The sequence below is a fragment of the Lepisma saccharinum genome, chromosome 17 (assembly GCF_977018435.1).
Source record: "Lepisma saccharinum chromosome 17, izLepSacc3.1, whole genome shotgun sequence".
NCBI classification, from domain to species: domain Eukaryota; kingdom Metazoa; phylum Arthropoda; class Insecta; order Zygentoma; family Lepismatidae; genus Lepisma; species Lepisma saccharinum.
Genome location: NC_139245.1, coordinates 4974183 through 4997930, shown reverse-complemented (window position 1 = coordinate 4997930; position 23748 = coordinate 4974183). Strand labels below are relative to the sequence as shown.

At 36.7% G+C, this 23748-nt stretch overlaps 1 protein-coding gene across 1 annotated transcript in view; it reads left to right on the top strand.

The window, feature by feature from the left end:
* The window catches only part of Tg (Transglutaminase), a 122699-nt gene extending 103615 nt beyond the window's left edge, over nucleotides 1–19084 (top strand). Inside the window, exons 9-14 of the mRNA XM_083138852.1 lie at nucleotides 1668–1747; nucleotides 6220–6364; nucleotides 10172–10317; nucleotides 14030–14190; nucleotides 15181–15320; nucleotides 17535–19084. Coding sequence (XP_082994978.1) covers nucleotides 1668–1747; nucleotides 6220–6364; nucleotides 10172–10317; nucleotides 14030–14190; nucleotides 15181–15320; nucleotides 17535–17709 — 847 coding nt within the window. The 3' untranslated portion in view covers nucleotides 17710–19084. The remainder of the gene's footprint in view (nucleotides 1–1667; nucleotides 1748–6219; nucleotides 6365–10171; nucleotides 10318–14029; nucleotides 14191–15180; nucleotides 15321–17534) is intronic.
* The last annotated feature ends 4664 nt before the right edge of the window (nucleotides 19085–23748 follow it).

The following is a 23748-nucleotide window of genomic DNA, read 5'->3' as shown; positions in this document are numbered from 1 at the left end:
TTATTTTTTATAACTATTTAAAAATCTAGACACAGTAGATGTTTCAAAACGCCCATTGATCTACTGAAAACCTACAGTAGAAACATACAAGTGACAATATCTTCTTCAGCATTATATTTCATATGTATGTAGTGTATTTAACATAAGATGGTGGCTGTAAATAAAAGTTACATTTCATTTTTCCTTATTAATTTATTTACATCTCTCTGAAAATCTGAACGCAGTAGATGTTTCAAAAAACCTGTAAAATCAATTGAAAAAGGTAGACAAAATTTTCAGCAGAACTTCCTACATGTTCCACGTAATCACTTCATGGTTACACAATATAATTCAAACCAAATATTGTAATCTCGGGTGGTTCTTTAATCCTGATTGTCAAATTTACCAACAGGCTCGAATTGAAATAATAAGATTCAGTTATGTCCAGTGGCGGATCCGAGAGATATACTACGTACTATTATTCGGGTACCTCAGCCATCCAGAAACATGAGCTGACCATATTCTGGTAGTTGCTGTGTTGCGGATTTTTCCTCCCAACAATAATAAAATGTTGTTATTCTTTCTACGACCACTTTTAAGGTTGATATCGCGACGACCGTGCCTTGTAATCGAGGGATTCCAGGTTGGAGGCATGTGGTAGTTCTGATTAACTGATCATATCCAAGGATTCTAATGGTCAATTCATAAGTCTAAATGAAGGTACGACTGCCTTCCATTGGCATTTAAATTGAGCCATCACTATCAAATCGGCTAAAATGTACAAAGTTATTACAATTCAGCCGGATAAATTGTCAACTATCGATTCCGCCACCAAATTTCATGACGTCACGTCCCGACCGTGTATTTACAAACCCAGCAGAACCTCCAGCGATATTTGGCTTCTGATTGGCTGCCATTCCGGAAGTTAATGCAGCGTTCCTTCAAGGTAACGCTAGATGGCAGGGTTCAAATTAACAGCGTAGATTTCAAATGTCCATTCCAACAAGATAAGAAACCCATTTATACTAAGGTTGATATTTTAGCACAATTATTTAAATCAATGTTTTAGAAGACAGAAATCAGAACTCATCTTGAAGTGAATGATTTTTCTATTTAAAGTCACATCAGTGCAAACATTGTAACTACCAATGACAATTGAGAAAATTATGTATGTTCAACGTATATAATTTTAAACATTATATTTATTATATAAACGTATATTTCTTAACATAATTTCGGCAATCTGATTACAAACTTTATTACTATATAATCACGAGTCTTATATTTCCATACGAAGAAACAAGGAACACGGAACATAAAACACTTCCGGTGCACACAGCCAATAAGAAAGCTTTATATACCTCTGGTTCTGCAGCACTGTAGGGTTTGTAAATACGCGTCCCGACCTGGACATGGTGTTCCTCTGATCACTCACTACTCATTCCCATTCGTCGAGATTAGTCTTAAAGTGGCAGAAAATCGGCGTGAAACAGCAAAAATGCAATACAATTCAATACTAACTAGTCATTTTTCTTTTATTTCAATCCGAATCTGCTTGAAAATATTTCAGTCCAGGCAATTTTCCACTTCTTTACGACCCTATTGAAAAAAGGCTAAACTACAGTGTTGTCGACGTTGCTGTTGTATATTCAATTTATTTTATTGCCTTGTTGTTTTATTTATTTCAGAATTGGACAATTTATCAGCACAAAGGCGATTGGAAGCGACACTAGGCTGGATATAACGGATACTTACAAGTATCCCGATAGTAAGTAATATGTTATTTGTATGCAATTATACCAGTTAGAATCACAGGCTCGCCGGTAGGTGGCTTCCTCCCTTTCTACTTAATTTTCTTGGAGAAAATAGACCAATACAATTATTTTGTTTCCTTCCGACTCATAATAAATTCAAAATGTTTCTCAGCAGCTGAGCTCCTTAAGTTCAAAATTTTCTGTGACGTTCAAAATTTTCTTTGTCCACCTTTCGTCATAATACAGCATTTATCAGCTTCAATAGCACGTATATTATGTTTGGATTCTGTGGGTTGCACATGGTGTATAAAAGTTGAATGTAACACACACAGACAAGACAGATGGATGTAGTATTTTGGAAATACTGAGTTGTTTATGGTACACGAAAATTAACAATTGCTAAAAGCTTTAAAGTTTCGATAGACAGAAGAATCCATTACAAAATTCGAGAAGTTTTCCATAAAAACAACAAATTCTTAAATGTTCTCCTAAGTGAAATTACAGCGATATTTTATCAAGGTTACAATAATCGAATGACAATAGATGGTGCATTGAGACGGTATTACTTTCTCATACTCTGTAATGGAAAACCTTGTACAAATCCATGCACAATAGCACAAAATAATTCCATTTGAAAGCGTTTCATAAACTTGTTGCAGTAAAACTCTTGCAGTCTGTATGGTTTGTCGCTGCACGGAACAAGCTTTCTAATTTGTAAAATGATATAATATTTGTTTGTGTTAAAATTAATCGCGAGTTACAGAAACGCCGAGTACATGAACTAAGATGGTCGATTTACGAGCTCACACTGGGTCGACCATCACGAAAGTTTCTAAACCCCAAAACCTGAACTTCCTAACCTAACCACTTATGTGCTGGCCTCCGTGGTGGAGTGGTTAGCACAGCGCGATACGACGCCAGGGGTCTCGGGTTCCGGGCATGGGTGTTTGTGTCAATTCATCAATTTCATCATCATCACTCATCTTCATCTTCGCGACTAGCCAAAAGTGACAGAAAAGCGAAGGTAAAATAACCCAAATTAATATATTAAACTAACCATACATATGGCCTCCCTGATGGCGTAGTGGTAACGTCGTCGCTTTGTAATCAAGAGGTCCCGGGTTCGATACCCGGTGGAGGCACAGTAGTTCGGATCCCACTTTAAACTGTAGGTTCAGTCCCAATTAGCCTTTCTGTGCGTAAAGTGGACTTAAAACAACAAATAATTCAATTATTCATTAACCATATGTGCATTATTAGAACTAACCAGAGTTGCAATTACAATAAACGCATATGTGGATAGGTCAGAAGGGCTCGCAGCCTTAAGTTGCGTGACTGATCGATGTCTGTGTTCTCAGACGGACCCACTACGGTCTGTGCTCAAAGTGTCAATTGTCAGGAGGAAGGGGCTGCACCTATGCTCTAACACGAAGACATTCCTAGCTGGGGGATACGATCCCCGCAGCCCCCCTCCACTTCGAGCACTAGTTGCGATTGATCGCACCACAAAGGACTTTATGAAGAACAGATTTCCAGAAATACTTCCCCCCCCCCCACTTACATAAGCAACCGACTTTGGCTCTTTGCCTATCACAACGCACCAACCCACGCCCAATAGGAAGACTGGAGTTTCTGAATGATAGCGAATGACGCATGTGGAATGAAAGCAAACACGGACTCCCAGGAGTTAATGATGAAGAAATAAAGCATGCCATGTGGTGTGACAGGAAAAATCAACCCACCCTTCCCCAAGCTAATGATTCCGGCCATCGTGCATAGAAATTTTTGATGATTGGTTTGTTTTAATTAACGTTTATTTATATCAATTGGTTAACTTTGAAGGAAGGAGGATACAATTATTTTTCTAATTTTTATCGATCTTAGGAATTAAGAACCGTTGTGGTCTGATCGGTAGGGCGTCTGACTGCCACGAAGGAGACCCGGGTTCGATTCCTGGAGGCTCTGGGGAATGTATCGAGACGAGTATTGAGTGTTTTGGTCTTGTCTGAAGACAGTACAAACGATATATAGGGGCCATCCACGAGTAAACAAAAACGTATCGAACGGCACAATCGATTGTGGAACTCTAGCATAGCAACTTCCAGTTCATGACGGCCGGGTAATTCAAGCGCGTACTTGCGGCCTTTCTTTTCGTTTTGTATATCGGATGAAATGGATCATATAAAAGCACTTGACGACAAGGAGAAGGAGAGATATCTGGGCAAAGTAGAGGCCTTTGCATATCAATTGAATGAGCAAGTAGGAAGTAATACAGCATTATTCCAGGATGAGATCCATTCGCTGATCGTCGTTGCATTTGGTGATATTTGTAGCCTACATATTTAATATAAAGTAATTTTTCCTACAGAGCGAGAGCGCTTAAAGCATGTAAATCTTTGGATGCATACATTTATGTTTTAAGTGAAAAAGTGAGATGTACGGACATATAGTAAGCTGAAAAAGGATTTTTTTTCCATCTTTCTTCAGTCGGGTCGAGTCTGAGGGATGCGGCAATGCTCACTTGTTGGTTTCGTTCCAGTTTTAACGCAGAAATACAAATCGCTCATGTGATTTATAATTTGCTGTTTGTGTTAAACATGACGATGAAGATGTTTAATAAACTGGAAAAATTAATGATGGGACAAACACAATGACACACCATTTCCTGACCAGTGTTCAAACCACAGACCTAGGACCTCTTCTCTATCAATGTTGAAGAGATTTCCATTGCAAAAGACGAAAATTAATAATAGTACCCGCACTTAGTTTTCTGGTCACACAAAAAATTATATCTTCTGGTTACACAAAAAAAAATCATCTGGTCTGGTTACACAAAAATTTAATACCTAGTACAGTTCGTGTGTTCTTCAAGAACGTAACGTGTAACCTAATTGACTCTGACCGAGCATATTTTGAAAGGAAAAGTAATATTTTTGCTCATATCACTAAAACCGAGAGAAAATCAAGATTTGAATGATTTCTCTTCTACCTTTAATGAAGTGTAAGGGGTGCGGAACGCAAAATTTTTGGTTTGGGAAGGAAACAGGACGGGGTATTTTTAAAGTCCCGACGTTCAAGACTGGAAAAATAATGTTATTTCCAGACTAAATTGCGAGATTATAGGGGCGGAAAATATTCAAAATTACCCTATACAAGAAAAAAGATAATTATACACACAATTTCACCCTCGGGTGATGATTTTATGTTGCATTTCTGGAATAAAAACAATTTCAATAAATTTCGTACATTTAGTACAAATAAAATATGTAGGGAATACACTGCTTTTTAATTCTATTATATTCTCCAAAGTCTGGATCGGAACGGAATTTTTTTCAGGTGCCGACTTTTTGGGTTTCTGCACACCCGTTGTCATGTCATTACTGTGGAGACTACTGCAATAATTTTGGCGCCTAGATCTCGAGGAAATGGATGAAGAGAGATTATTTAGCCCTTATCATAGTTTACATCCTCCTTGTACACACCTATTCGTTCCTTTCATACATGACACAATCTCAGCTTCCTTTAGCGGCATGTTTTGAGTAGGGGTATGCGGACAGAATTTTTTGGATCGGAATGGGAAATTTTTTAAATCCCGACATTCGGAAATTTCAAGGACGGGAAATGTTCAAAATTTCCCGAAACACTGGAAATCTCGAATTATACACGTCATTTTCACTTTAAGTGATTGTTTTCGCATTTCTGGTACAATAACGAACAATTTTCGATAAGTTCTAGATATTTACAATGCAGAAAATGTCGAGAATTAACGACTTTTAAAAATGACCATTCGGTATTTCCCGACTGCTCTGGATCCCGAAAAGTCGGGATCGGGACGGGAATTTTTTTTTCCCAATCCCGGGCCCGACTTTTCGGGATCCGCACACCCCTAGTTGTGAGCCTACGAACCGGAAGTTCTTGTGCTACAACTGTGGCGTCCGCGCGAAGGCACTTCCGTCCAGTGGATAGCCCCTATACACGTGTCATCACACAAACTTTAACATCGTGTAGAGGCCATTAAATACAAACAACTTATCTTTAATGTTGTTTTCTAGTAGGTTTGTTTTAGGCCTAGTTCTTGATTCTACAAGCCATTGAATAGGTGGATTTTTATCCTGATCTGCAACCTCGCCAAGCAGGCAATTACTATCCTCTGTCCTGCTATCTCTGGAGCAAGAAGAGGGGGGGGGGATCGAGTGGGCAGAAGGAAGCAGTACTCGCTGCTGTGAAAGCTGGTAACTGTAGTCCAATGAACGTGGAACAAGATTGCATGGAGGGGGAAAACAATTGCAGCTTTCTCCACTTCTCTAGCGGCCTTGCTCTACAGATTCCCTGGATAGTGCATAAGTAATATTTCAAGTTGATATAGTACAACTTCCTCCTAATACCAAAGACGTGCACTGATATCCTTATGTACCAGGTACAAGCTAGATGATGAGACTTCACCAGAATTAACTTATGCTCTACATTTTTTAAATTCTATTCACAGAGAGCCCTGAGGAAAGGGCAGTGATGCTGCGAGCCCTTAGAAGTTCTGAGAGTTCCTTCAGCAGATATTACCTCAATGAGGAATTCAATGATATTCACTATGAGTTTGAACTTCGAGATGACATTGTCATTGGCTCGCCATTTAGGTATGTACAGATAAGTTAGTCATTTACCTGTATTTGTTCTGAAAGATATCCATGTATGCTATATTTACATGGTTAAATTTCTTGTTCAATTGCTTTCTAATGCTCAAAATAAATACTCTTCTTTGCTGTTGTAATTTATATATGAGATTTTCTTGTTTTCATATATGTTGTCGTATTGTTTCATGATCGTATTTAAGAGGATTGGTTTGTTATAAAAAGATTTTTGTTAAATTAATAACAGAGAGATGACAATTGGAACAGAATTGCAGAAGGTTTTGGAAAGTGATATATATTTTTGGCAGGTTACTCAATTGGATAACTACATTATGTTTACCTTGTGTTTTTTAATAAATTGTATATATATATACTCTATCTAGCTGTGTATATATGTGGAGGGCCCTGAAAATGGGGGGGGGGGTATGAATCGTGTTACATTGTTCTAAATATGGAATCATTAGCCCTGTCTAGTTCGGTGCACTTTTTGACACTGTGTACTGTGGGTGCATCCTTGTTAGGCTGGTGCAAGGAAATGACGTTCAAACAAGTAGACGAATAGCCGTGTTCAAGTTCAGAAGAATCAACAAATGCCTGTCTGCTACTTTAAACGTTCATTTGATTAGCTATCATGTGCCACGTGATCATACACCACACACTACACCGCTCCAGAACGTAGTGTAACCTGTGCAGACACCAAATACACTACTAGAAACCAAATCAACGAACTAGATGAGTGGGTGTTGCACCATGTAACCAACCAGACACGCGAATGCAGAGAGAGTATCCTCCCCTTATCGTATCAAAGGATAAAGAATGTTCTAAAATTGACATAATAATGAGTACTTTAAACTTTGTTCGAGTTGTGAACTATTAATTGGATTAATTGGATACATTGGTTTTTAGTCTGCATCCTAATAAAATTCTAAATCTAATTTATGTTTGCAGGTTATTAATAAGCAACACGCATCCACAATATTAATTAGCATAAGCATTAAAATAGTATGGATGTTAGCATAGAAGGAAGTCTGGTTGGCTTTGATATATGTGCTTAAAGGAATTATGATTATTCTTAAGTAATTATTGATCTCTCAGCCTCTGTTTGTTTTTCTGAATTTAAATAAGCTGCATGTTTTATGGTGTAGGTAGCATAAATTATAGACCTTGATTCTTAATGTTACATTTCCTCCTGTTATATGCAATAATGGCAATTCAATATTTACAGCTATAATCTTCGCTTTGCGTAGGCTCAATATTTGCATTTAAAATATTATGAGATAATATACTATCATTGACATAAAAATGAAAGCTCTTGATGTTTAATTCTTAAGATTTTTAGAACGTTTAAGGCAATACGGCTGAATGAAGATTGCTTGTTTGTTTACAGAAATGTCTCCAGAATGTAATTGTAATTTATTCTTCTTCTGTTGACTACATCGTAGATATTTCTATCTGCAGCAGTATTGGGATGTAGTATGATTAAAGTTACAAGTATATATTATTACATATCGGTTTTATTACATATATGGCATATAGCAGTTATGGTTACAAATATATATTACATACCCTTGATAACATATTTGTGATATAGATCAGCATAATTGAGTTTCAAATTAATATTACATCCACTAGATTATATACCGCGTGAGGCACCTAAAAGTACCACCTGAAATAGCGAAGAAACCAGAAACAGTAGCGATGTGAGGTTTGCAGGAAACAATAATATCAAATGGGGCTCGTAAATCGGAGGTATGGGGTGGGTCGAAAAATATCGACAAATGGGGCATCTGGAACAAAGTCATATTTTTTTTAATGGAACGATATACAATAACATGCATAATATAAAAGAGCACACGCAGAGAAACACAACGCCGTTGGTCTCATGCATCTACTGCACATAGGAACGAAGATATGGCCATGTGAAAATATGTAAACAAACTAACAAGTGGCCCACTTGACCGTCAGTACCACGGCATAAGACTTCTCAGGTGCCTGACAGAACTGCCTTTACGCAGAGCAAGTTTTGATAGCAGGTCCACGAGATCGTGTTAGTTCATAGCAAGCAGTCGTAGTGGTAAGAGCGAAGATTATGGTGTTCACAAACATAGAAAAAGCGGACATGATCCTGATTTATGGGGAATGCCGAAAGAATGCCTCAGAAGCATACCGTATGTACGCAGAGAGATATCCGGACAGACGACAGCCATCTCGACGTCTGTTTGGTAAGTTATTTATTAAATTAAGAGACACCGGAAGTGTAACACCACGAGCACGTGTGCGGAACAAGCCAACTACAGGTGATGCAGGTGCAACAAATGTTCTCGCCGCTGTTGCTGTGAATCCGCACGTTAGCTCCCGTGAAATTGCCACGGATGCTGGGATGAGTCAGCGAAGTGTATTGCGCATTCTGCACACACACAAGTTTCACCAATATCATATCTCCCTCCATCAGGAACTGCACGGGAATGATTTTGTGGACCGTGTTCGGTTTTGCACATGGATGTTACGACACGACACACCCGATTTGTCACGTATCCTCTTCACTGACGAGGCAACTTTTACCAATCATGGAAATGTTAACCTAAGGAACATGCACTATTGGTTGGTGACAAATCCACATTGGCTTCGCCAAGTGGAACGCCAGCGCCCATGGAGTGTGAACGTGTAGTGTGGTATAGTGGGTGAACATCTCATTGGCCCTTTTTTTATACAAGGGACACTGAATGCTGACCGATACATACAGTTTTTACAACATGAACTGCCTGTACTATTGGAGGACATACCACTTCAGACAAGGAGGGAAATGTGGTACCAACATTACGGGTGGCCAGCTCACAGTCCAAGACGCGCCACAGCATGTGTGGAAAATACATTTCCAAATCGTTGGATTGGATGTGGAGGGCCTGTCAAATGGCCGGCTCGTTCCCCAGATTTGACACCGTTAGACTTTTTCCTGTGGGGAAAGCTGAAGGACATTGTCTACCGGGATGTGCCAACAACTCCAGAGGATATGCAACACCGCATTACTGCGGCCTGTAGGGACATTCCCTACGAGATGCTACATTCTGTGCAACGATCTTTGCGTGGGCGCCTCGTTGCCTGTATCGCAGCTGACGGCCACCACTTTGAACACACACTTTGACAGGTTTTCGCTTCTTACGCAGTGGTTCTTCGACATACTGTCATGGTCATTTTCATTATGCTGTAACACTGTCAAATACATGGTGCTGACGATGTCTACTGTATTTTTTCTTCCTTTAACACGTTCTGTCTTCATCTTGTTCAATGGCTTCCAACATCTCATACTTGTACATGCCGTGGTACTGACGGTCAAGTGGGCCACTTGTTAGTTTGTTTACATATTTTCACATGGCCATATCTTCGTTCCTATGTGCAGTAGATGCATGAGACCAACGGCGTTGTTTTCTCTGTGTGTGCTCTTTTATATTATGCATGTTATTGTATATCGTTCCACTTAAAAAAATATGACTTTGCTCCAGATGCCCCATTTGTCGAAATTTTTCGACCCACCCCATACCTCCGATTTACGAGCCCCATTTGATATTATCGTTTCCCGCAAACCTCACATCGCTACTGTTTCTGGTTTCTTCGCTATTTCAGGTGGTACTTTTAGGTGCCTCACGCGGTATATGGGATACATATCAGATTAATTAAGGTTTCATACATGTTGATATATTGTGTCCAATTGATTTTACTGTAAAGAGGAATTTTAATTAGCTAGTGTAAAGATAAATAATATAAAATTCATTTAAAGGGGATGAAAGTGGTAAATCTTGTGATATTATTTTGCAGTGTTGTCGTTGTGATCAAGAACAGGAATCCTAACACTGACCACAATGTCACAGTCCAACTCAGAGCAGACACCGTCCTTTACACTGGACGAGACAAGAAGGTTGTAAAGACTGAGAAGGCAGAGAGGCTTGTCAAGGCTGGAAAAGGTACATACAATTTTAGAAATCGAAGTTTTTCTATTACCATAAGTGATAACCAACTCTACATGTCTAATGGTACCTGAAAATGCCAGTCTTCTCTGGATACAGATGTGTAAAGTAGAAACTATGTTCTCCACAATATTTGCTTCACCTATATATTTAACGTCACTATCCCATTCTAGTGTGTAAGATACTGATGCTATAGAGTTGAAAATTTTCTTAATTTTCGTTCCTTACAATCATCCATGCAGAATACCATTATTCGATGCCTGCTTAATAATGAATTATTTTTTCACTTCTATGCTTTACTCTTGTACTTTTATTTCTCAATGAAAACTGATATTATGCATAATCAGTAAAGATGTAGCATGCATTTCCATGATATCTGACACACATTTTTGTGTGTCAATACACAGGGGTGCCCATTCCCCTCCAAGGCCTATGATCCCCCCAAAAAGGTAGAACATTCGCTCCCCCCTCTGTGCCGAATTATTTACTCAAATTATTTTGGTCAGACAAAATTTGCGGACATATTTAAGCAATATACGAGGTGTGAGTAGAAAAAAAGCGGACTGTTGCTAGAAAATCTTTTATTGGTTATTTTGTAAATACGAACATTATCCCCTTCAAAGTACTCCCCTGCACTATCGATGCACTGCTCCATACGAATCTTCCATTGCTGGAAGCAGTGCTGGAAATCATTTTCTGAAACCATGTTCATGACCTTCGTCGCTTTTTCACAGATTCTACGGTCGTAAATCTGGTTCCTTTCAGTGCTGATTTGACCTTTGGGGGGAAAAAAAGTCGAACGGAGCAAGATCCGGCGAATAGGATGGATGTTCTAACACTGGGATTCCATACTTGGCCAAAAAGCCTTGACTGACAATGCCCTGTTGAAGAATCCATGACTTGCTTTCCACAAATCAGGTCGTCATCTCCTTACTCGCTCACGAAGGCTCGTCAGCACTATAATGAAATAATGTTGTTTGACAGATTGATCTTCGGGTACCAAATTCGAATCAATTCACCGACATTTGCAAGGTTTGATTCCATTTTTGACGTGCAAGGCTGTCAAGGATGCAAGTCGTCCGCGATCACTTCTCGTCCCTCTTTAAACCTTTGAAACCACTCAAACAATTGAGTGGGTGATAAACACTCATCTCCGAGTACACTTTCTTTAACAAAACATAAGTTTCTGTGGCGGATTTTCAGAGTTTCTTAAGAAACTTCACGTTGATACGCTGTTCCAATTTCACACTTAACATTTTTCCGACGGAGCACAGATGTACGGTTCACTTCGTCCACAAGCTACAGCGGAACTGAGTGCCGCGCACTCTGGGCAATCACACAGTCCATAGGCAGGATATCACGTTATACACTCATGCATCGCTTGACTTTCACGCGCTTGCCGTTTGTCGACAGCAACACCAATCCGGTTTTTTTCTAGCCACACCTCCTATGTTCACTTTAGTACTGTAGGCTCACTTTCATGTTTGCTAACATAAAACGTACAAAACTGCTAAGGCTCACTGCCATTGTTAGTGTACTGAACCTTATTCTTAGCAGTTTGTCTGCTTGACTAACCCTGTATTAATGCGAGCAGCACCCCCCCCCCCCCTTCCCAACCAAGCCAATTCTAAAGGCATAAGAGGTGGTGTTTCATTTCAACCCACAGGTAGGTAGAAGAACTGTACATAATAACCATAACTAAAAATCAATAACAAGTCAATCAAATGAAACGACTCCCCCCCCATTTTTGTGTGAAGATATATAGAATTGGTATAAAATTTTGTCCCCACAAAAAATTCCCATGATGCAGGCACGTCATGAAACACCATTGTGGGCACCCCTGACATAACCATCCAATTCAAAAGATAAAAAAATATTTATAATGGAAAATATATATATCACAAATTATCCAAGAACATATACACAAGCAACGAAGTATTTATTCCATATGGTAGGAGAGTAACCATGGGAATGGGATAATCTGAAACTAATGCTGTAACACTCAAAACATCATATTCCTCAAACCATCAGATTATTAAATATTACTGAGGGTTAACAGCAGTCTCTGTGCCTTCTGCAACTTTCAGTTAAAGAAGATAAAAAGCTTCTTTTCTAAAATTTAATTCCCGTCTACATTTATATTAGGTATATAGCACAAATATGACAATACATACATGTAATTTGAATCAATGTAAAAACTGGTAAGAAATTTTAAGACAACAAACAAATTGTGAAAAATTATATATTTAATTATGAAAGCAAATATTACAATATTGTTAAATGACCATTAGCAGCAGACCTCTGCGTTTTTTGATGAAAGCAGCTAGTTTGGTAAAGTCCAGTTCTTGAGTCACATCACTTTCGATGCTTAACAGCGCCAGTCCTCTCAATCTCACTCTTGTCATTGTAGTTCTCAAGTAATTTTTGATCAATTTTAACTTTGAAAATGACTTCTCAGGTAAGAAAGCTCATGAAGCTTCAGTTTCTACTTTTCTAGTGATTAACATTTTCTGTTTGTAGTTGTAGGGGCATAGAAATATGTTATATATAAATATATTTTAACACCGAAAGGAAATGTTTTGTGAACTATCGGTATTTTCATTACTGCACCCCGGAAGCTTATGTGCCTTCCCCCTCGCAACGTGGGGGTTGCAGAGGTTTTATTTACACCACAGGTTAACAGTTCTTTTACATCAATTAAGACAGATTTGCTGGAATGCAGAGAGAAGTTTTTGATGCATGTTGTATGTAAAGGAGAAGCCAGTTTTCAAATGAAAATATTAAAGAAAAATTTGAATTAGTAAGTGAGGTTTTTTTTGTATAATTAATCAAATTTGCAATTTACCCAAAATAACCTTTCTAACTTGCTTATTTCACCCTTATAACAATTTGAAACCTTTTAAAATGTGGCAGCTAACTATGCAAACCCATGCACCTCCACCATGTATCATTCCAGAGAATGATGGGGATCAAAACCTGCCACTCCCACAATAAATCAATGGGTGATGTAAGTTATTCATCATTCATCCTCAATGATGAGAGCACTCGTCATTGACATGACAAGTCAAATGCTTGGCAGTGCGAAAGGCACAACTGAAACAAAATAGTTTAACAACTAGAAAAGACAATGGTCACTCATTGGGTTTTATGAACGTTTGAACTTGAATCATGCCTGGGTTAGGATAATTACCTGCCTATCTGAAGAGTGATGATAAATTCAAAGTAACGTCGAATAAAATAAAACTAAGACCTCTCTAGGCTTCATTGCTCATTGACCAGGACTCACCTCACTTTCCCTCAAGTCCTTTCTCCAAGCTCTTCTCTCTCCTCAATCCAAATCAAAAGTCAGTCCCTTCTCAGTCTGTCTCACCTCTTTATCACCCAGGCCATGGAGACCTTCCTCCATGCCGAATCGTGATTTTTACTGCCTCTATTGCAAACAGCTAATTCCATAAACCTGATGGAACTTCCTATATCCTGAATACATCAGGAAGTTTGCATAGCACAACACTGTGCATTATTCACATGCCACAGAGGTTGAGACAACTGGAGTAAACAAGTGAATGCCCTGGTCAACATGAAGCATCCAGAGAGAGTTTAAAATAAAATATAATCTTATAGATTAATACGAAAGTATGTCTTAATTGGCAGACTTTAGGAATATTCGATGTATAATTCTAATTGCTCATTCATTAATAATTCTTTGCAGTGGAAGAAGTAAGAATGGATGTTTCATATGATGACTACTACAACAAACTCTTGGATCAATGTGCTTTCCATATTTCTTGTCTGGGAACAGTTCAAGGCACAAGCTATGAATATTTCGCTTTGGATGACTTCCGAGTTAGAAAACCAGATATAAAGATTGAGGTATGCACCTGATATGATTATACGTATTTATATGGTTAAATACATTGATATTTTCTAACTTGAAAAGAAGCAGAGTTTGGTAATATACTCAGAAAAAGTAACACATTACCATTACCCTGTCTTTGTTCCAACAGGTTCTATGTTACTGTTTCTTGGTAGTATAGTAATGGCATTTAATCGTTTACAAAAGTGTAAACATTTGTTCTCTGTACTCCACATTTTCTCATTGTAACTTTAAGAGCACAAGTTTAAAACAATTCAACGAAGCATGTTTCGTCATGACAAATAAATCTTTCAGTCAGAGTAACACAAGGTAACAATGTACTTTTACATATTACTTATATACATAGATCAATATTTATAACATTATGACAGCTCAATTGATTGAATTGAGAAGAATGTGGAACCCAGTTGGAAATGCCTACTGGTTCTAATTGAAATTGCAATTGGTTTGAATTTGTTTCAACAGAAATGAATTTGATTCGATTGGATACCCGATAAAGGTATCTGAATTAATTGGGTTCAATTGGAATCTCAACTGAAACCAATTGGTGAATTGCATCCAATATATACAGACTTACAATTGGATACAATTCACCAATTGGAAATTGTCCTGCAATTGAACCCAATTCATTACTGTTTACAATGTGCATATTCTACTGTTTTCAACTATCTTTTACTGTAAAATGTACTGAAATCCAATTAAACAATTCATTAAAATTCACCAATTGGTTCCAATACAGGTCCGAAACTCATTGACTATTGGAACCAAATGGGGTAAAAATTTCAGCTGGGAAAGACAAAATAAACTTCCGAACTCAAATCAACTGCTGGTATTGATTATTTTACATAGGAAAATATATTTATAGATATGGGAAAAAGTATTGTTCATTAACTTGTATGGGTGAGTCATTTTTCTTTAGTGTAACATACAAAACTGTAGGATTGCAATAAGAGATGCAACACATGTTGTTTTTTTTTTTTTTTCAGACTGAAGGAGATTTGGTTCAAGGGCAAGAATTCTCAGCCAAAGCCACATTTACCAATCCCCTGCCAATTCCTCTTAAGAAGGGTCTCTTTGTGATTGAAGGCCCTGGTCTGGGAGATCCCCTGAAGCTAAAACTGAAGGAGTAAGTGCACATTTTAAACTATCATAAATTTGTTCATTTATGTCAATAGGCCCGTCTAGTTCGCTGAACTTTTTGACACTCAGTGTAGTGCAGCTGTATTCCAGTGTCAGGGTAGTGCAAGGAAATAACATTGAACCAAGTAGACTGAAAGCGGTGTTCAAGTTCAGAAGATTCAACAAATGCCTGTCTGCTGCTTTTGATTAGATAGCACACACCACACATACACCACTCTGGAAATGGTGCTAGAGTCAAAAAGTGTAGCGAACTAGACGGGGCTAATGAGTTTGCAGCCACACATACACATATTTTCACGTTTAAAATTCACTTTCTGATTGCACATTATTTATGATCTGGATTTCACAATGTAAATTTCATTAACATTTATGTAATCAAACACCTAAATTAACTTACAGTGCCATGAAATTTGTTGCATGTCTATCAGAATAAACTGTAAAGGGGGCATTCCACTAAAAATGGTCCAAATATCAAAATGAAATATTCTGAAAATTATTAGTGTTTTTAATTACATTAACGTTTAAATGTTTCCGAGTGCATATAATTTGCATATTTTACCAATGATAGTTATTAGTAGGCTTTCCATATTTTCTTGGGTCCAGCCCAGAACATATTCACGATCAACTCGTTACTGCTGAATTTTAGTTATTTTTTTTTACAATAATAAATTGAAATTACTTAAAAGCCTTAATTGTATTGGAACATTAAACTATACTGTAAATTGTACAAGGAAAAAAATATTAACGTTATTTTCTAAAATCAATCAAGTAATTTTGAAAAGTTTAATTGAATAATACATTTTCTGATGTTTAGGAAACTTCTCTGTTCTAGTCTGTTAGCTGACTCAGTTGTATTTTTCACTAGACGTTACTTTTTTCAGAAATGGTTTCTTTGTTTTAATAACATCATAAAATTCACAACATGAAATTTCTTAATTCATTTTAACATTCAGCAGATGTTTAACACTGGATTCTAGAAGTCTACCTCTTTCTCCAGACCAAATATTCCCCATAGTTGAAAATACTCTCTCAACTGGAGCGAAATATGGTGAAATAACATTAACAATTATTGCCTTGTTTTTGGTTCTTGCCGATGAAAATTTTGGGTTATATAAATTTTTAACCAGTTTAGAAGTGCAGCCAGATGTGTTAAAACTTGAGTTAATGTCTAGCAGTGTGGTATGAAAATGTAGCTTCTTTTACAGCACACTCCAATTTTTGTCTTCAAAAAATCTCTTATGTTTGCTGAAGCAGTAGCATTAATAGCACTCCTATGTTGAACTGTTTTCACGTAGTCTTCAATATCACCTCTTCCTTTATGTGCAAGAGAAAATACTCCATTACAGAGTTTACATTGCACATGTTCACTGTCGTTACACAGTTTCAAGAATTTGTATTCCTGCTGCAGGTTAACGTTAAATACACACTTTCTTTTGCCCATTGCCAAATGCAAAGCCCTTGTAAATAGTTATTAATTATCAAAAACGTGTAGACTGGTTACTTCACATGCTTGCAAGACCACCAAGATGCTCACGGAAGTACGGAAATGGAACCGCTCGGAAGTCGATATCTCGAAGAAAGAAAAGGTATAATCGATACTTATAATCCTCGATCAATCCTCGCCGGTCAAAAATTCTGGTCGTGAATATTCAATACCGGTAGCTATTTTCATGTTCAGATTCTCAAAACCCCAGACATCATCCCGGACAGCACTAAAAAACCAGGAATGTCCGGGCCAATCCCGGACGTATAGTAAGCCTAGTTATTGGCATCTGTATATGCTTCAGAGGCAAACTTAGTCAAACTTTGCTAAGTTTTTAAAGTGTCATAAATGTAACACATTTTCGTTAAGGCTTTTCATGCATTAAGCTTGTGTCATCATACTCATGTTTATTTTCATTTCTTAGCAGACACCATAAAGTACTTGATAATTGTATGAAATCAGTTCATTATGAATATTTGAATTCAACCTCATATCTAGAACCTTACATTTGATTGTATATTTCGTTTAATATAACAACAATAATATAGCAACAATATGAGAGAACTTATAGATCATACTCTAATATTAATAATAATATGTTAGAAATTTGTATGTAATTTGATCTATGTTTGTCTTATTAGAGACATTTTTAATGTAAGAGAAAAAGGCTTTTTATCCAATGACTACCTTCTTAAAGTAGGTTGTTTTTTGTTTCAGAAACATACCAGCAAATGAAATTGTTAGCACCAGCTTCAAGCTTACACCTCTGGTGTCTGGCAGACGAACTATTGCAGCTAAATTTACTTCCAAAGAATTGGAAGATGTTGATGGCGCTTTGACTATTGAAGTTGCACCGAAGAAAGAAATAAATGGCACTGGCAACAGTGCTTAAAGTAATCATTCTGCTCTTTTCAGAAGAAATTATATATTTTCTTACATTTTTGAGATGTATTGCTTCTGACATGCCACTATTGCATTTTTAACTGTTAATCTCGCACATGTGGAAATATTTAATACTCATAGTGAAGTAAAAAGTACATTCTTGTATTACATTGCATGCAAATCATTAGCATACATAGTATGAATGTTAATTTTGTGTGGATAGTTATTTACAAAATTTGATCTTTTGACAGCTTGTATAATCAAATTCATATTGAAGTTATTATTTATATTATAATAACATGTGTAATTTTAAGAGACTGGAATTTATATTAGGTGTATTTAGAATAATTACTAAATAACTATAAATGATAACAAAAATATTATTTTTATATATGAAGGATTTTTTCTTAGGATAGCTTTGCAAACAATATCATTCAACACATCACTCTTTGTACAAATATTTTTTATCTATTTTTAAAAAAGGCATGAAATAACATATCTGTTTTTGTTTGCCAATGACATTTTGTTAATTACATATACTGGCATAATAATTGGAAGAGTTTCTGTGTCTTCGTTAATGTTCATTATCACAACCATGTACTTCGTCAATTATAGTGTTATGTTATAATACGTTTTAGAAATTGTAATATATAGTTCCGTGTATATTCAATATGATGTAAGAATCAATGATATCCTAATTTTATTGTAGACCATAGAAAGAAATGACTTTACAAGGATAATCTACAGCATAATCAAGAGAAATGCTAATATGTTTGACAATCAGAGTCGCTGATATTAACACAATGGAAAAGTGTTTAGCATCTGGGAGTTTGAAAATTTTAAGAATGTGAAAAAAAAATAGGTTTTAATAATAATATATTAATGACATGTGTTCATTTTAACTATTCTTCAGTTATTATATAAAAAAGTAAAAATTAAAGTGGGCTATGAAGATTAACTATGATGTAATTGCTTCAGGAACAGAAAATATGAAAATCTATATATCCAATCCAATCAATTTAGAATATATTCTTTACATGTACGAACATCTTTATTGTGATATGTATTTCTGCTTTTGATGTATCTATAATGCAAGTAACTAATGTGTAAAGAAACAAATATGCATTTACTAACTGAAAAATTATCATGACATTTATTATTTTGCCTCCATGGGAAAGAATAATAATTTGCTTTTAAATGATATAGATTTGTTGTAGAAGAAAGTACCTAAGTTTAAAAGTAAACTAAATATTATGTTTGTGTGGGTGTGTGTATGGAATATTGGCAATTGAATTAATTGCAGAGTATGAAATATTTCTGAAGTCTGTGTGTATTTCATGTTTATTACAGTGAAGCAAATGTTTACTAGTTTTGTACTATTATTATATTTTGTAAAATCATAAACTAGAAATAAAAACTAGAAACTTTCTAAAGTAACATGCAGAATATTTGAATTATACTATTAAAGTGTAATTAGAAAATTTCATTTTCTTAAAATTAGTGTAATTTTTTTCAGAGAAAAGCAGGCTTATTTATACCCTCTAGTTTATATTGTTCTTATACATAGTATGTAATATTTGTCTCATTAAGGTAATTGCAATGATGAGGAAGAATGATGATGAGATGAAATTGATGAAGGCAGAGAATCGAGCCCAGAATATTGCGAATCAGTTTACAACTCAACATGCTCAGCCAGAGGACAGTTACTTTCCTTGACTAAAATGGACAAATCACACATATATCACATATGAGAACCAATATGTATTTCATCGTATTAAACATATAGAGTCTGAAAAACTTGTAGAAAAGAAGATGAATGGTGCTAATATATCAAGTTTAACATGAAGAACGTGATGAAGTTTAAAAAAAACAATAAAAGAAACTAGACATATCATGGGTTATAAATAGCACATACATTATACAAACTGTTTGCAAAACGATTTACCACAAATATGTATTATATGTAGTTGTGGAAAATATATCCGAATTATTCCCAATAGTTTTGTCTTTCTAGTTGGTTTAGCTACATAACTTGAGAGCCATTTACATTGCTGAAGAAAATTTTCTGCAAACTCGAAAAATATAGAAATGCACTTAACTTAATTAAATCACTTCATAATTAAAATGAAAGTCTCTTAGTACTTGTCGATAATCAATTCGTTGTTTAAAACAATTTTATTTATTCAGAACATTCACCATAAATAGTGATTTGGACTGTGCAAAAAAAGGAGGTGAGCTATGAGTGTAAACGATTTGATTCTTGAACTTCATAATGTCCACAAGCTAAGATATAAGAGGGCCATTTTTCTTGTAGTGGCAACACTGTTGGTATACGCTAGCCTTGTACTACGGATCATGTGTAGGTGTTTGTTGCTGAAGAGTACTGTTGTGTGGTAGTTACACTCTGTAAAAAAAAAATAGCATCACTTCATTACTTTTGGTCGTCAGCATTTCGCTAGTGAATTATCAGTTGTTTTATTTATTTAATTCGACTTGTCGATTTATTTTCCTAACAATTATATAAAACACTATATCTGTACAATATATTTTTATTATTTAAGTCATAGTTACGTACATAATGCACTTGACAGAACTAATAACAAAATTATTGCAAATATAGCTTATGGAACGTTTTCGCACAAAGACAATTTTTACAAGTGAAAAGATTGAACAAAGGTTTTAAATGCATCATGATATGTCAATTTGAAATGATAGTAAGTAAATACATTGACTAGTACTTAGTGTGGCCACCCCTGGCCTTCCTAAGTGCTGCCAACCTTCGAGGAATGCTATGAATGAGATTTTGACAATAGTTGACCTCAATTTCATTCCAAACATGTACAATTGCTGCCACAAGTTCCTCTTTTGACCTGTATGTGTGATTACCAAGTTTTTTGCACATAGTAGCCCACAGGTTTTCTATAGGATTCATGTCTGGAGAGTTGGGCGGCCACCAAAGTCTTTCAATATTCATATCATGAAACCAGTTATTCACCACCTGAGCACGGTGACAGGTTGCATTATCGTCTTGAAATATAAAGTAGTCCAAATTCTGTCCAGAAAAATGATCTGCAGTTTGTAGAACTTTCCGATTCAGGATTTCCAGATATTGATCAGTCTTAACGGTCCATGTGCAAATATGCATCCTGCCAATCCCTTTAGCAGAGAAACATGCCCAAATCATAACACTGCCACAAAAATTTTGACTTTCTAAACTACAAGATTTTGCAAGTTCTTCTCCCTTCCGCATCCACAGTTTAACTGAGCTGTCATTTCCCAGCAATTTAAATCGTTTTTCATCAGAAAATATCACATGTTCCAAATCTGTATCATTCCATGCGCCATAACGTGTGACAAACTCACGTCTAGCTTTTGCATGTGCGTCAGTTAGTCTGGGTTTTTTACGTGGGACGTGTTTAGAAACACCCTGTTTCTTTAGTCGGGATACTACAGTAGCATGAGTAAGATTAACTCCCACCTTATTTTGAAGTTTATGTGCAATTTGGCGTGAACTCATTCCTCTGTTCTTCAGTGCCATGTCCTTTTTCATACGATCCAGTCAAGGTGATGTCTTTTTCTTTCTGTCACAGTGACTTCTCAGTGATGATTTTCCATGTTCTTGTTACTTTTGCAGGCAGCGGCTAACTATGGATTCATGCAGTTGAAGTTGTCGACCAATTTCTCTCTGAGAATGACCATCCATATGCAAAGCAAAAACCATTCCTTGCTTACGTGGTGAAATGTGACACTTTATGCCCATTTTTTTTTCGAGAAAACATTCTCATATACACTACACACCACCAGAACACTTCACAAATATGATAACGTATCCAAACTGTCAATAATGAACATGTAGTTGCAACATAAAACACGTCACAAGTTGCACTACTAACAATCGTTTTACAGATGTCTGACAATTGATTACAAAGCCTTGCAGCAGTAACTGATTGCAACACCCTCTAGCGGACACTCCAAACACTAAATCAACAAAAGAATAACACCACTATGCAGTGATACCAGACCAATGCTTCAATCAATTGATTTCAAGTTGTGCAGGAAAGATGCATGCATGCGAAACTCAAAATTGTCAACATCCGTAATAAGAACACAGTGATGCTAATTTTTTTTTACAGAGTGTAGAAGACGTTAAAGTGAAGTGTGTGTATAATACCGCCCTGAACAATGTTCACACATGAAAAACAGCAAATATTAATCAAATTTCAGGTTGGACGTGGAAGGAATGCACGGCAAATTCACAAGGGCTTACGCGAGGCATGTGGGGACCACTCTTTACCGTATCGTACCGTTGCCAGATGGGCCAAGGCATTTGAGAGTGGTTGTGAATCAGCTGCGAAAGAACATGGTGGCGGGCATCCTCGCACGGCAACAGATCCACACACAGATGTCATACAGCACAAGTGGTGAACATACTAAAACGATGGTGTTGGGAGGTGTTGGAGCACCCACCTTATTCTCCTGACATGAGCCCCTGCAACTTTGATTTGTTTCTCAAGATGAAGGAACCGCTGAGGGGGGAAACTCTTTCCAGACATCCTGAGCATCATTTCGGCAACAGGGCAGTCTCTGCGCACACTGGCATGAATGAGAGCTATCAATGGCATCCAACGACTGCCAGATGTTTGGAAACATGTTCATGCAGCAGCAGGATATTACATTGAATGATTGGAAATGATTCCAGGTATGTATCTTCCATGTCTCTTACTCATACATGTTGCCACTCAGTGGCGTATACTGGTTCTAACGAGTGGGTAATCTCCGACCCTTGATCCTCAAACTCCAAAAGTTTCCGTGCAATTTATGTCAGGATCCATATTGGATTTAGGAATATTGTGTCTGAATGTTTGTCTTATTGCTATGACCACAATCAATTAATTCTCGTTATTGCAGTTTAATATACGTGTAGAATTTCAAATAATAAAACAAGATAGTATTATAAAGCTATAAAAAACAGCCTGTGAAATATAAAATGAAAGATGTGCACTAGTGAAATAAAAACCCGCAATATTAATTTAAGTGCAAAATTCAACTTACTCCAGAACCTGATTACTTGTGTCGTACCACATCCAAAGCACACTGTTAGTCCAGTTGCACGTCAATACGTGTCTGTGCGAAAGATTGCAGCTTAACAAAGGAAGTTATGTGACTTTTGGATTTTTCATGTTTGGCACAAGCATTGCAAAGATTACAGTATCCGCCATGCGTCCATACATTCTTTTCAGCCCCGAAAAGTAAGCATGGCCAACAAAGAAACAAAGCTTATTAATACTTATACTTCCTGTCAACCATGGTGTTTTGTCATAATTTGCTTGCAAAAATGCCTCACATATTCCCGATTTTTGTCTTTGTGTGTAGAAATAAGTTCAAGCGATGACACTGGCCTACCTGTATTAACAATTTGCGACTTCTCCTGAAAAGATCTTGTTCCAAAAGGTTTCACCAGCAAATCTTGTATCACATCCATTACCCTTTAACACAACACTATCACGACAAACACTAACACCTAAATAAATAATAAACACGAAGCACAGCACGAAGCCAACGACTACACGCATTTAGTTTCACGCGCCAAACATCTGTTGTTGTGTTCCTGGCTCAGAATGAAATTCCCTATTAATGATCAAAAAAAAATCCCTTTCCGAGCTCGAAATGACAGATTTTAAAAGTTCGAATCATTGCAGGCCAGAGCCAGAATTTTATTTCAGGATGGTGATCATCCCTTATTAGCAGCCTCCACATAAAGTTGAAACAGTGGGGTTAGAAGTCCTGAAGATGAATCTCAGATTATTACAACGTGTTATGCAAGGTGTTTAATCCTGCTAATGAAGTAAAATTAATTACCACTATACACTTTTTAAATTAGATATTTGTAGGATTTCGGGGAGGGGGGTTTCAGCCCCCCCCCCGAGTCCTCCACCTGACTACGTGCCTGATGTGTTTTTTTCGTTTTATGTTTAATTCGTTCATCTTCATCACCATTAATCTAAAGAGGCGGAATATAGCAACTTAAATTAACTAATATATATATAAT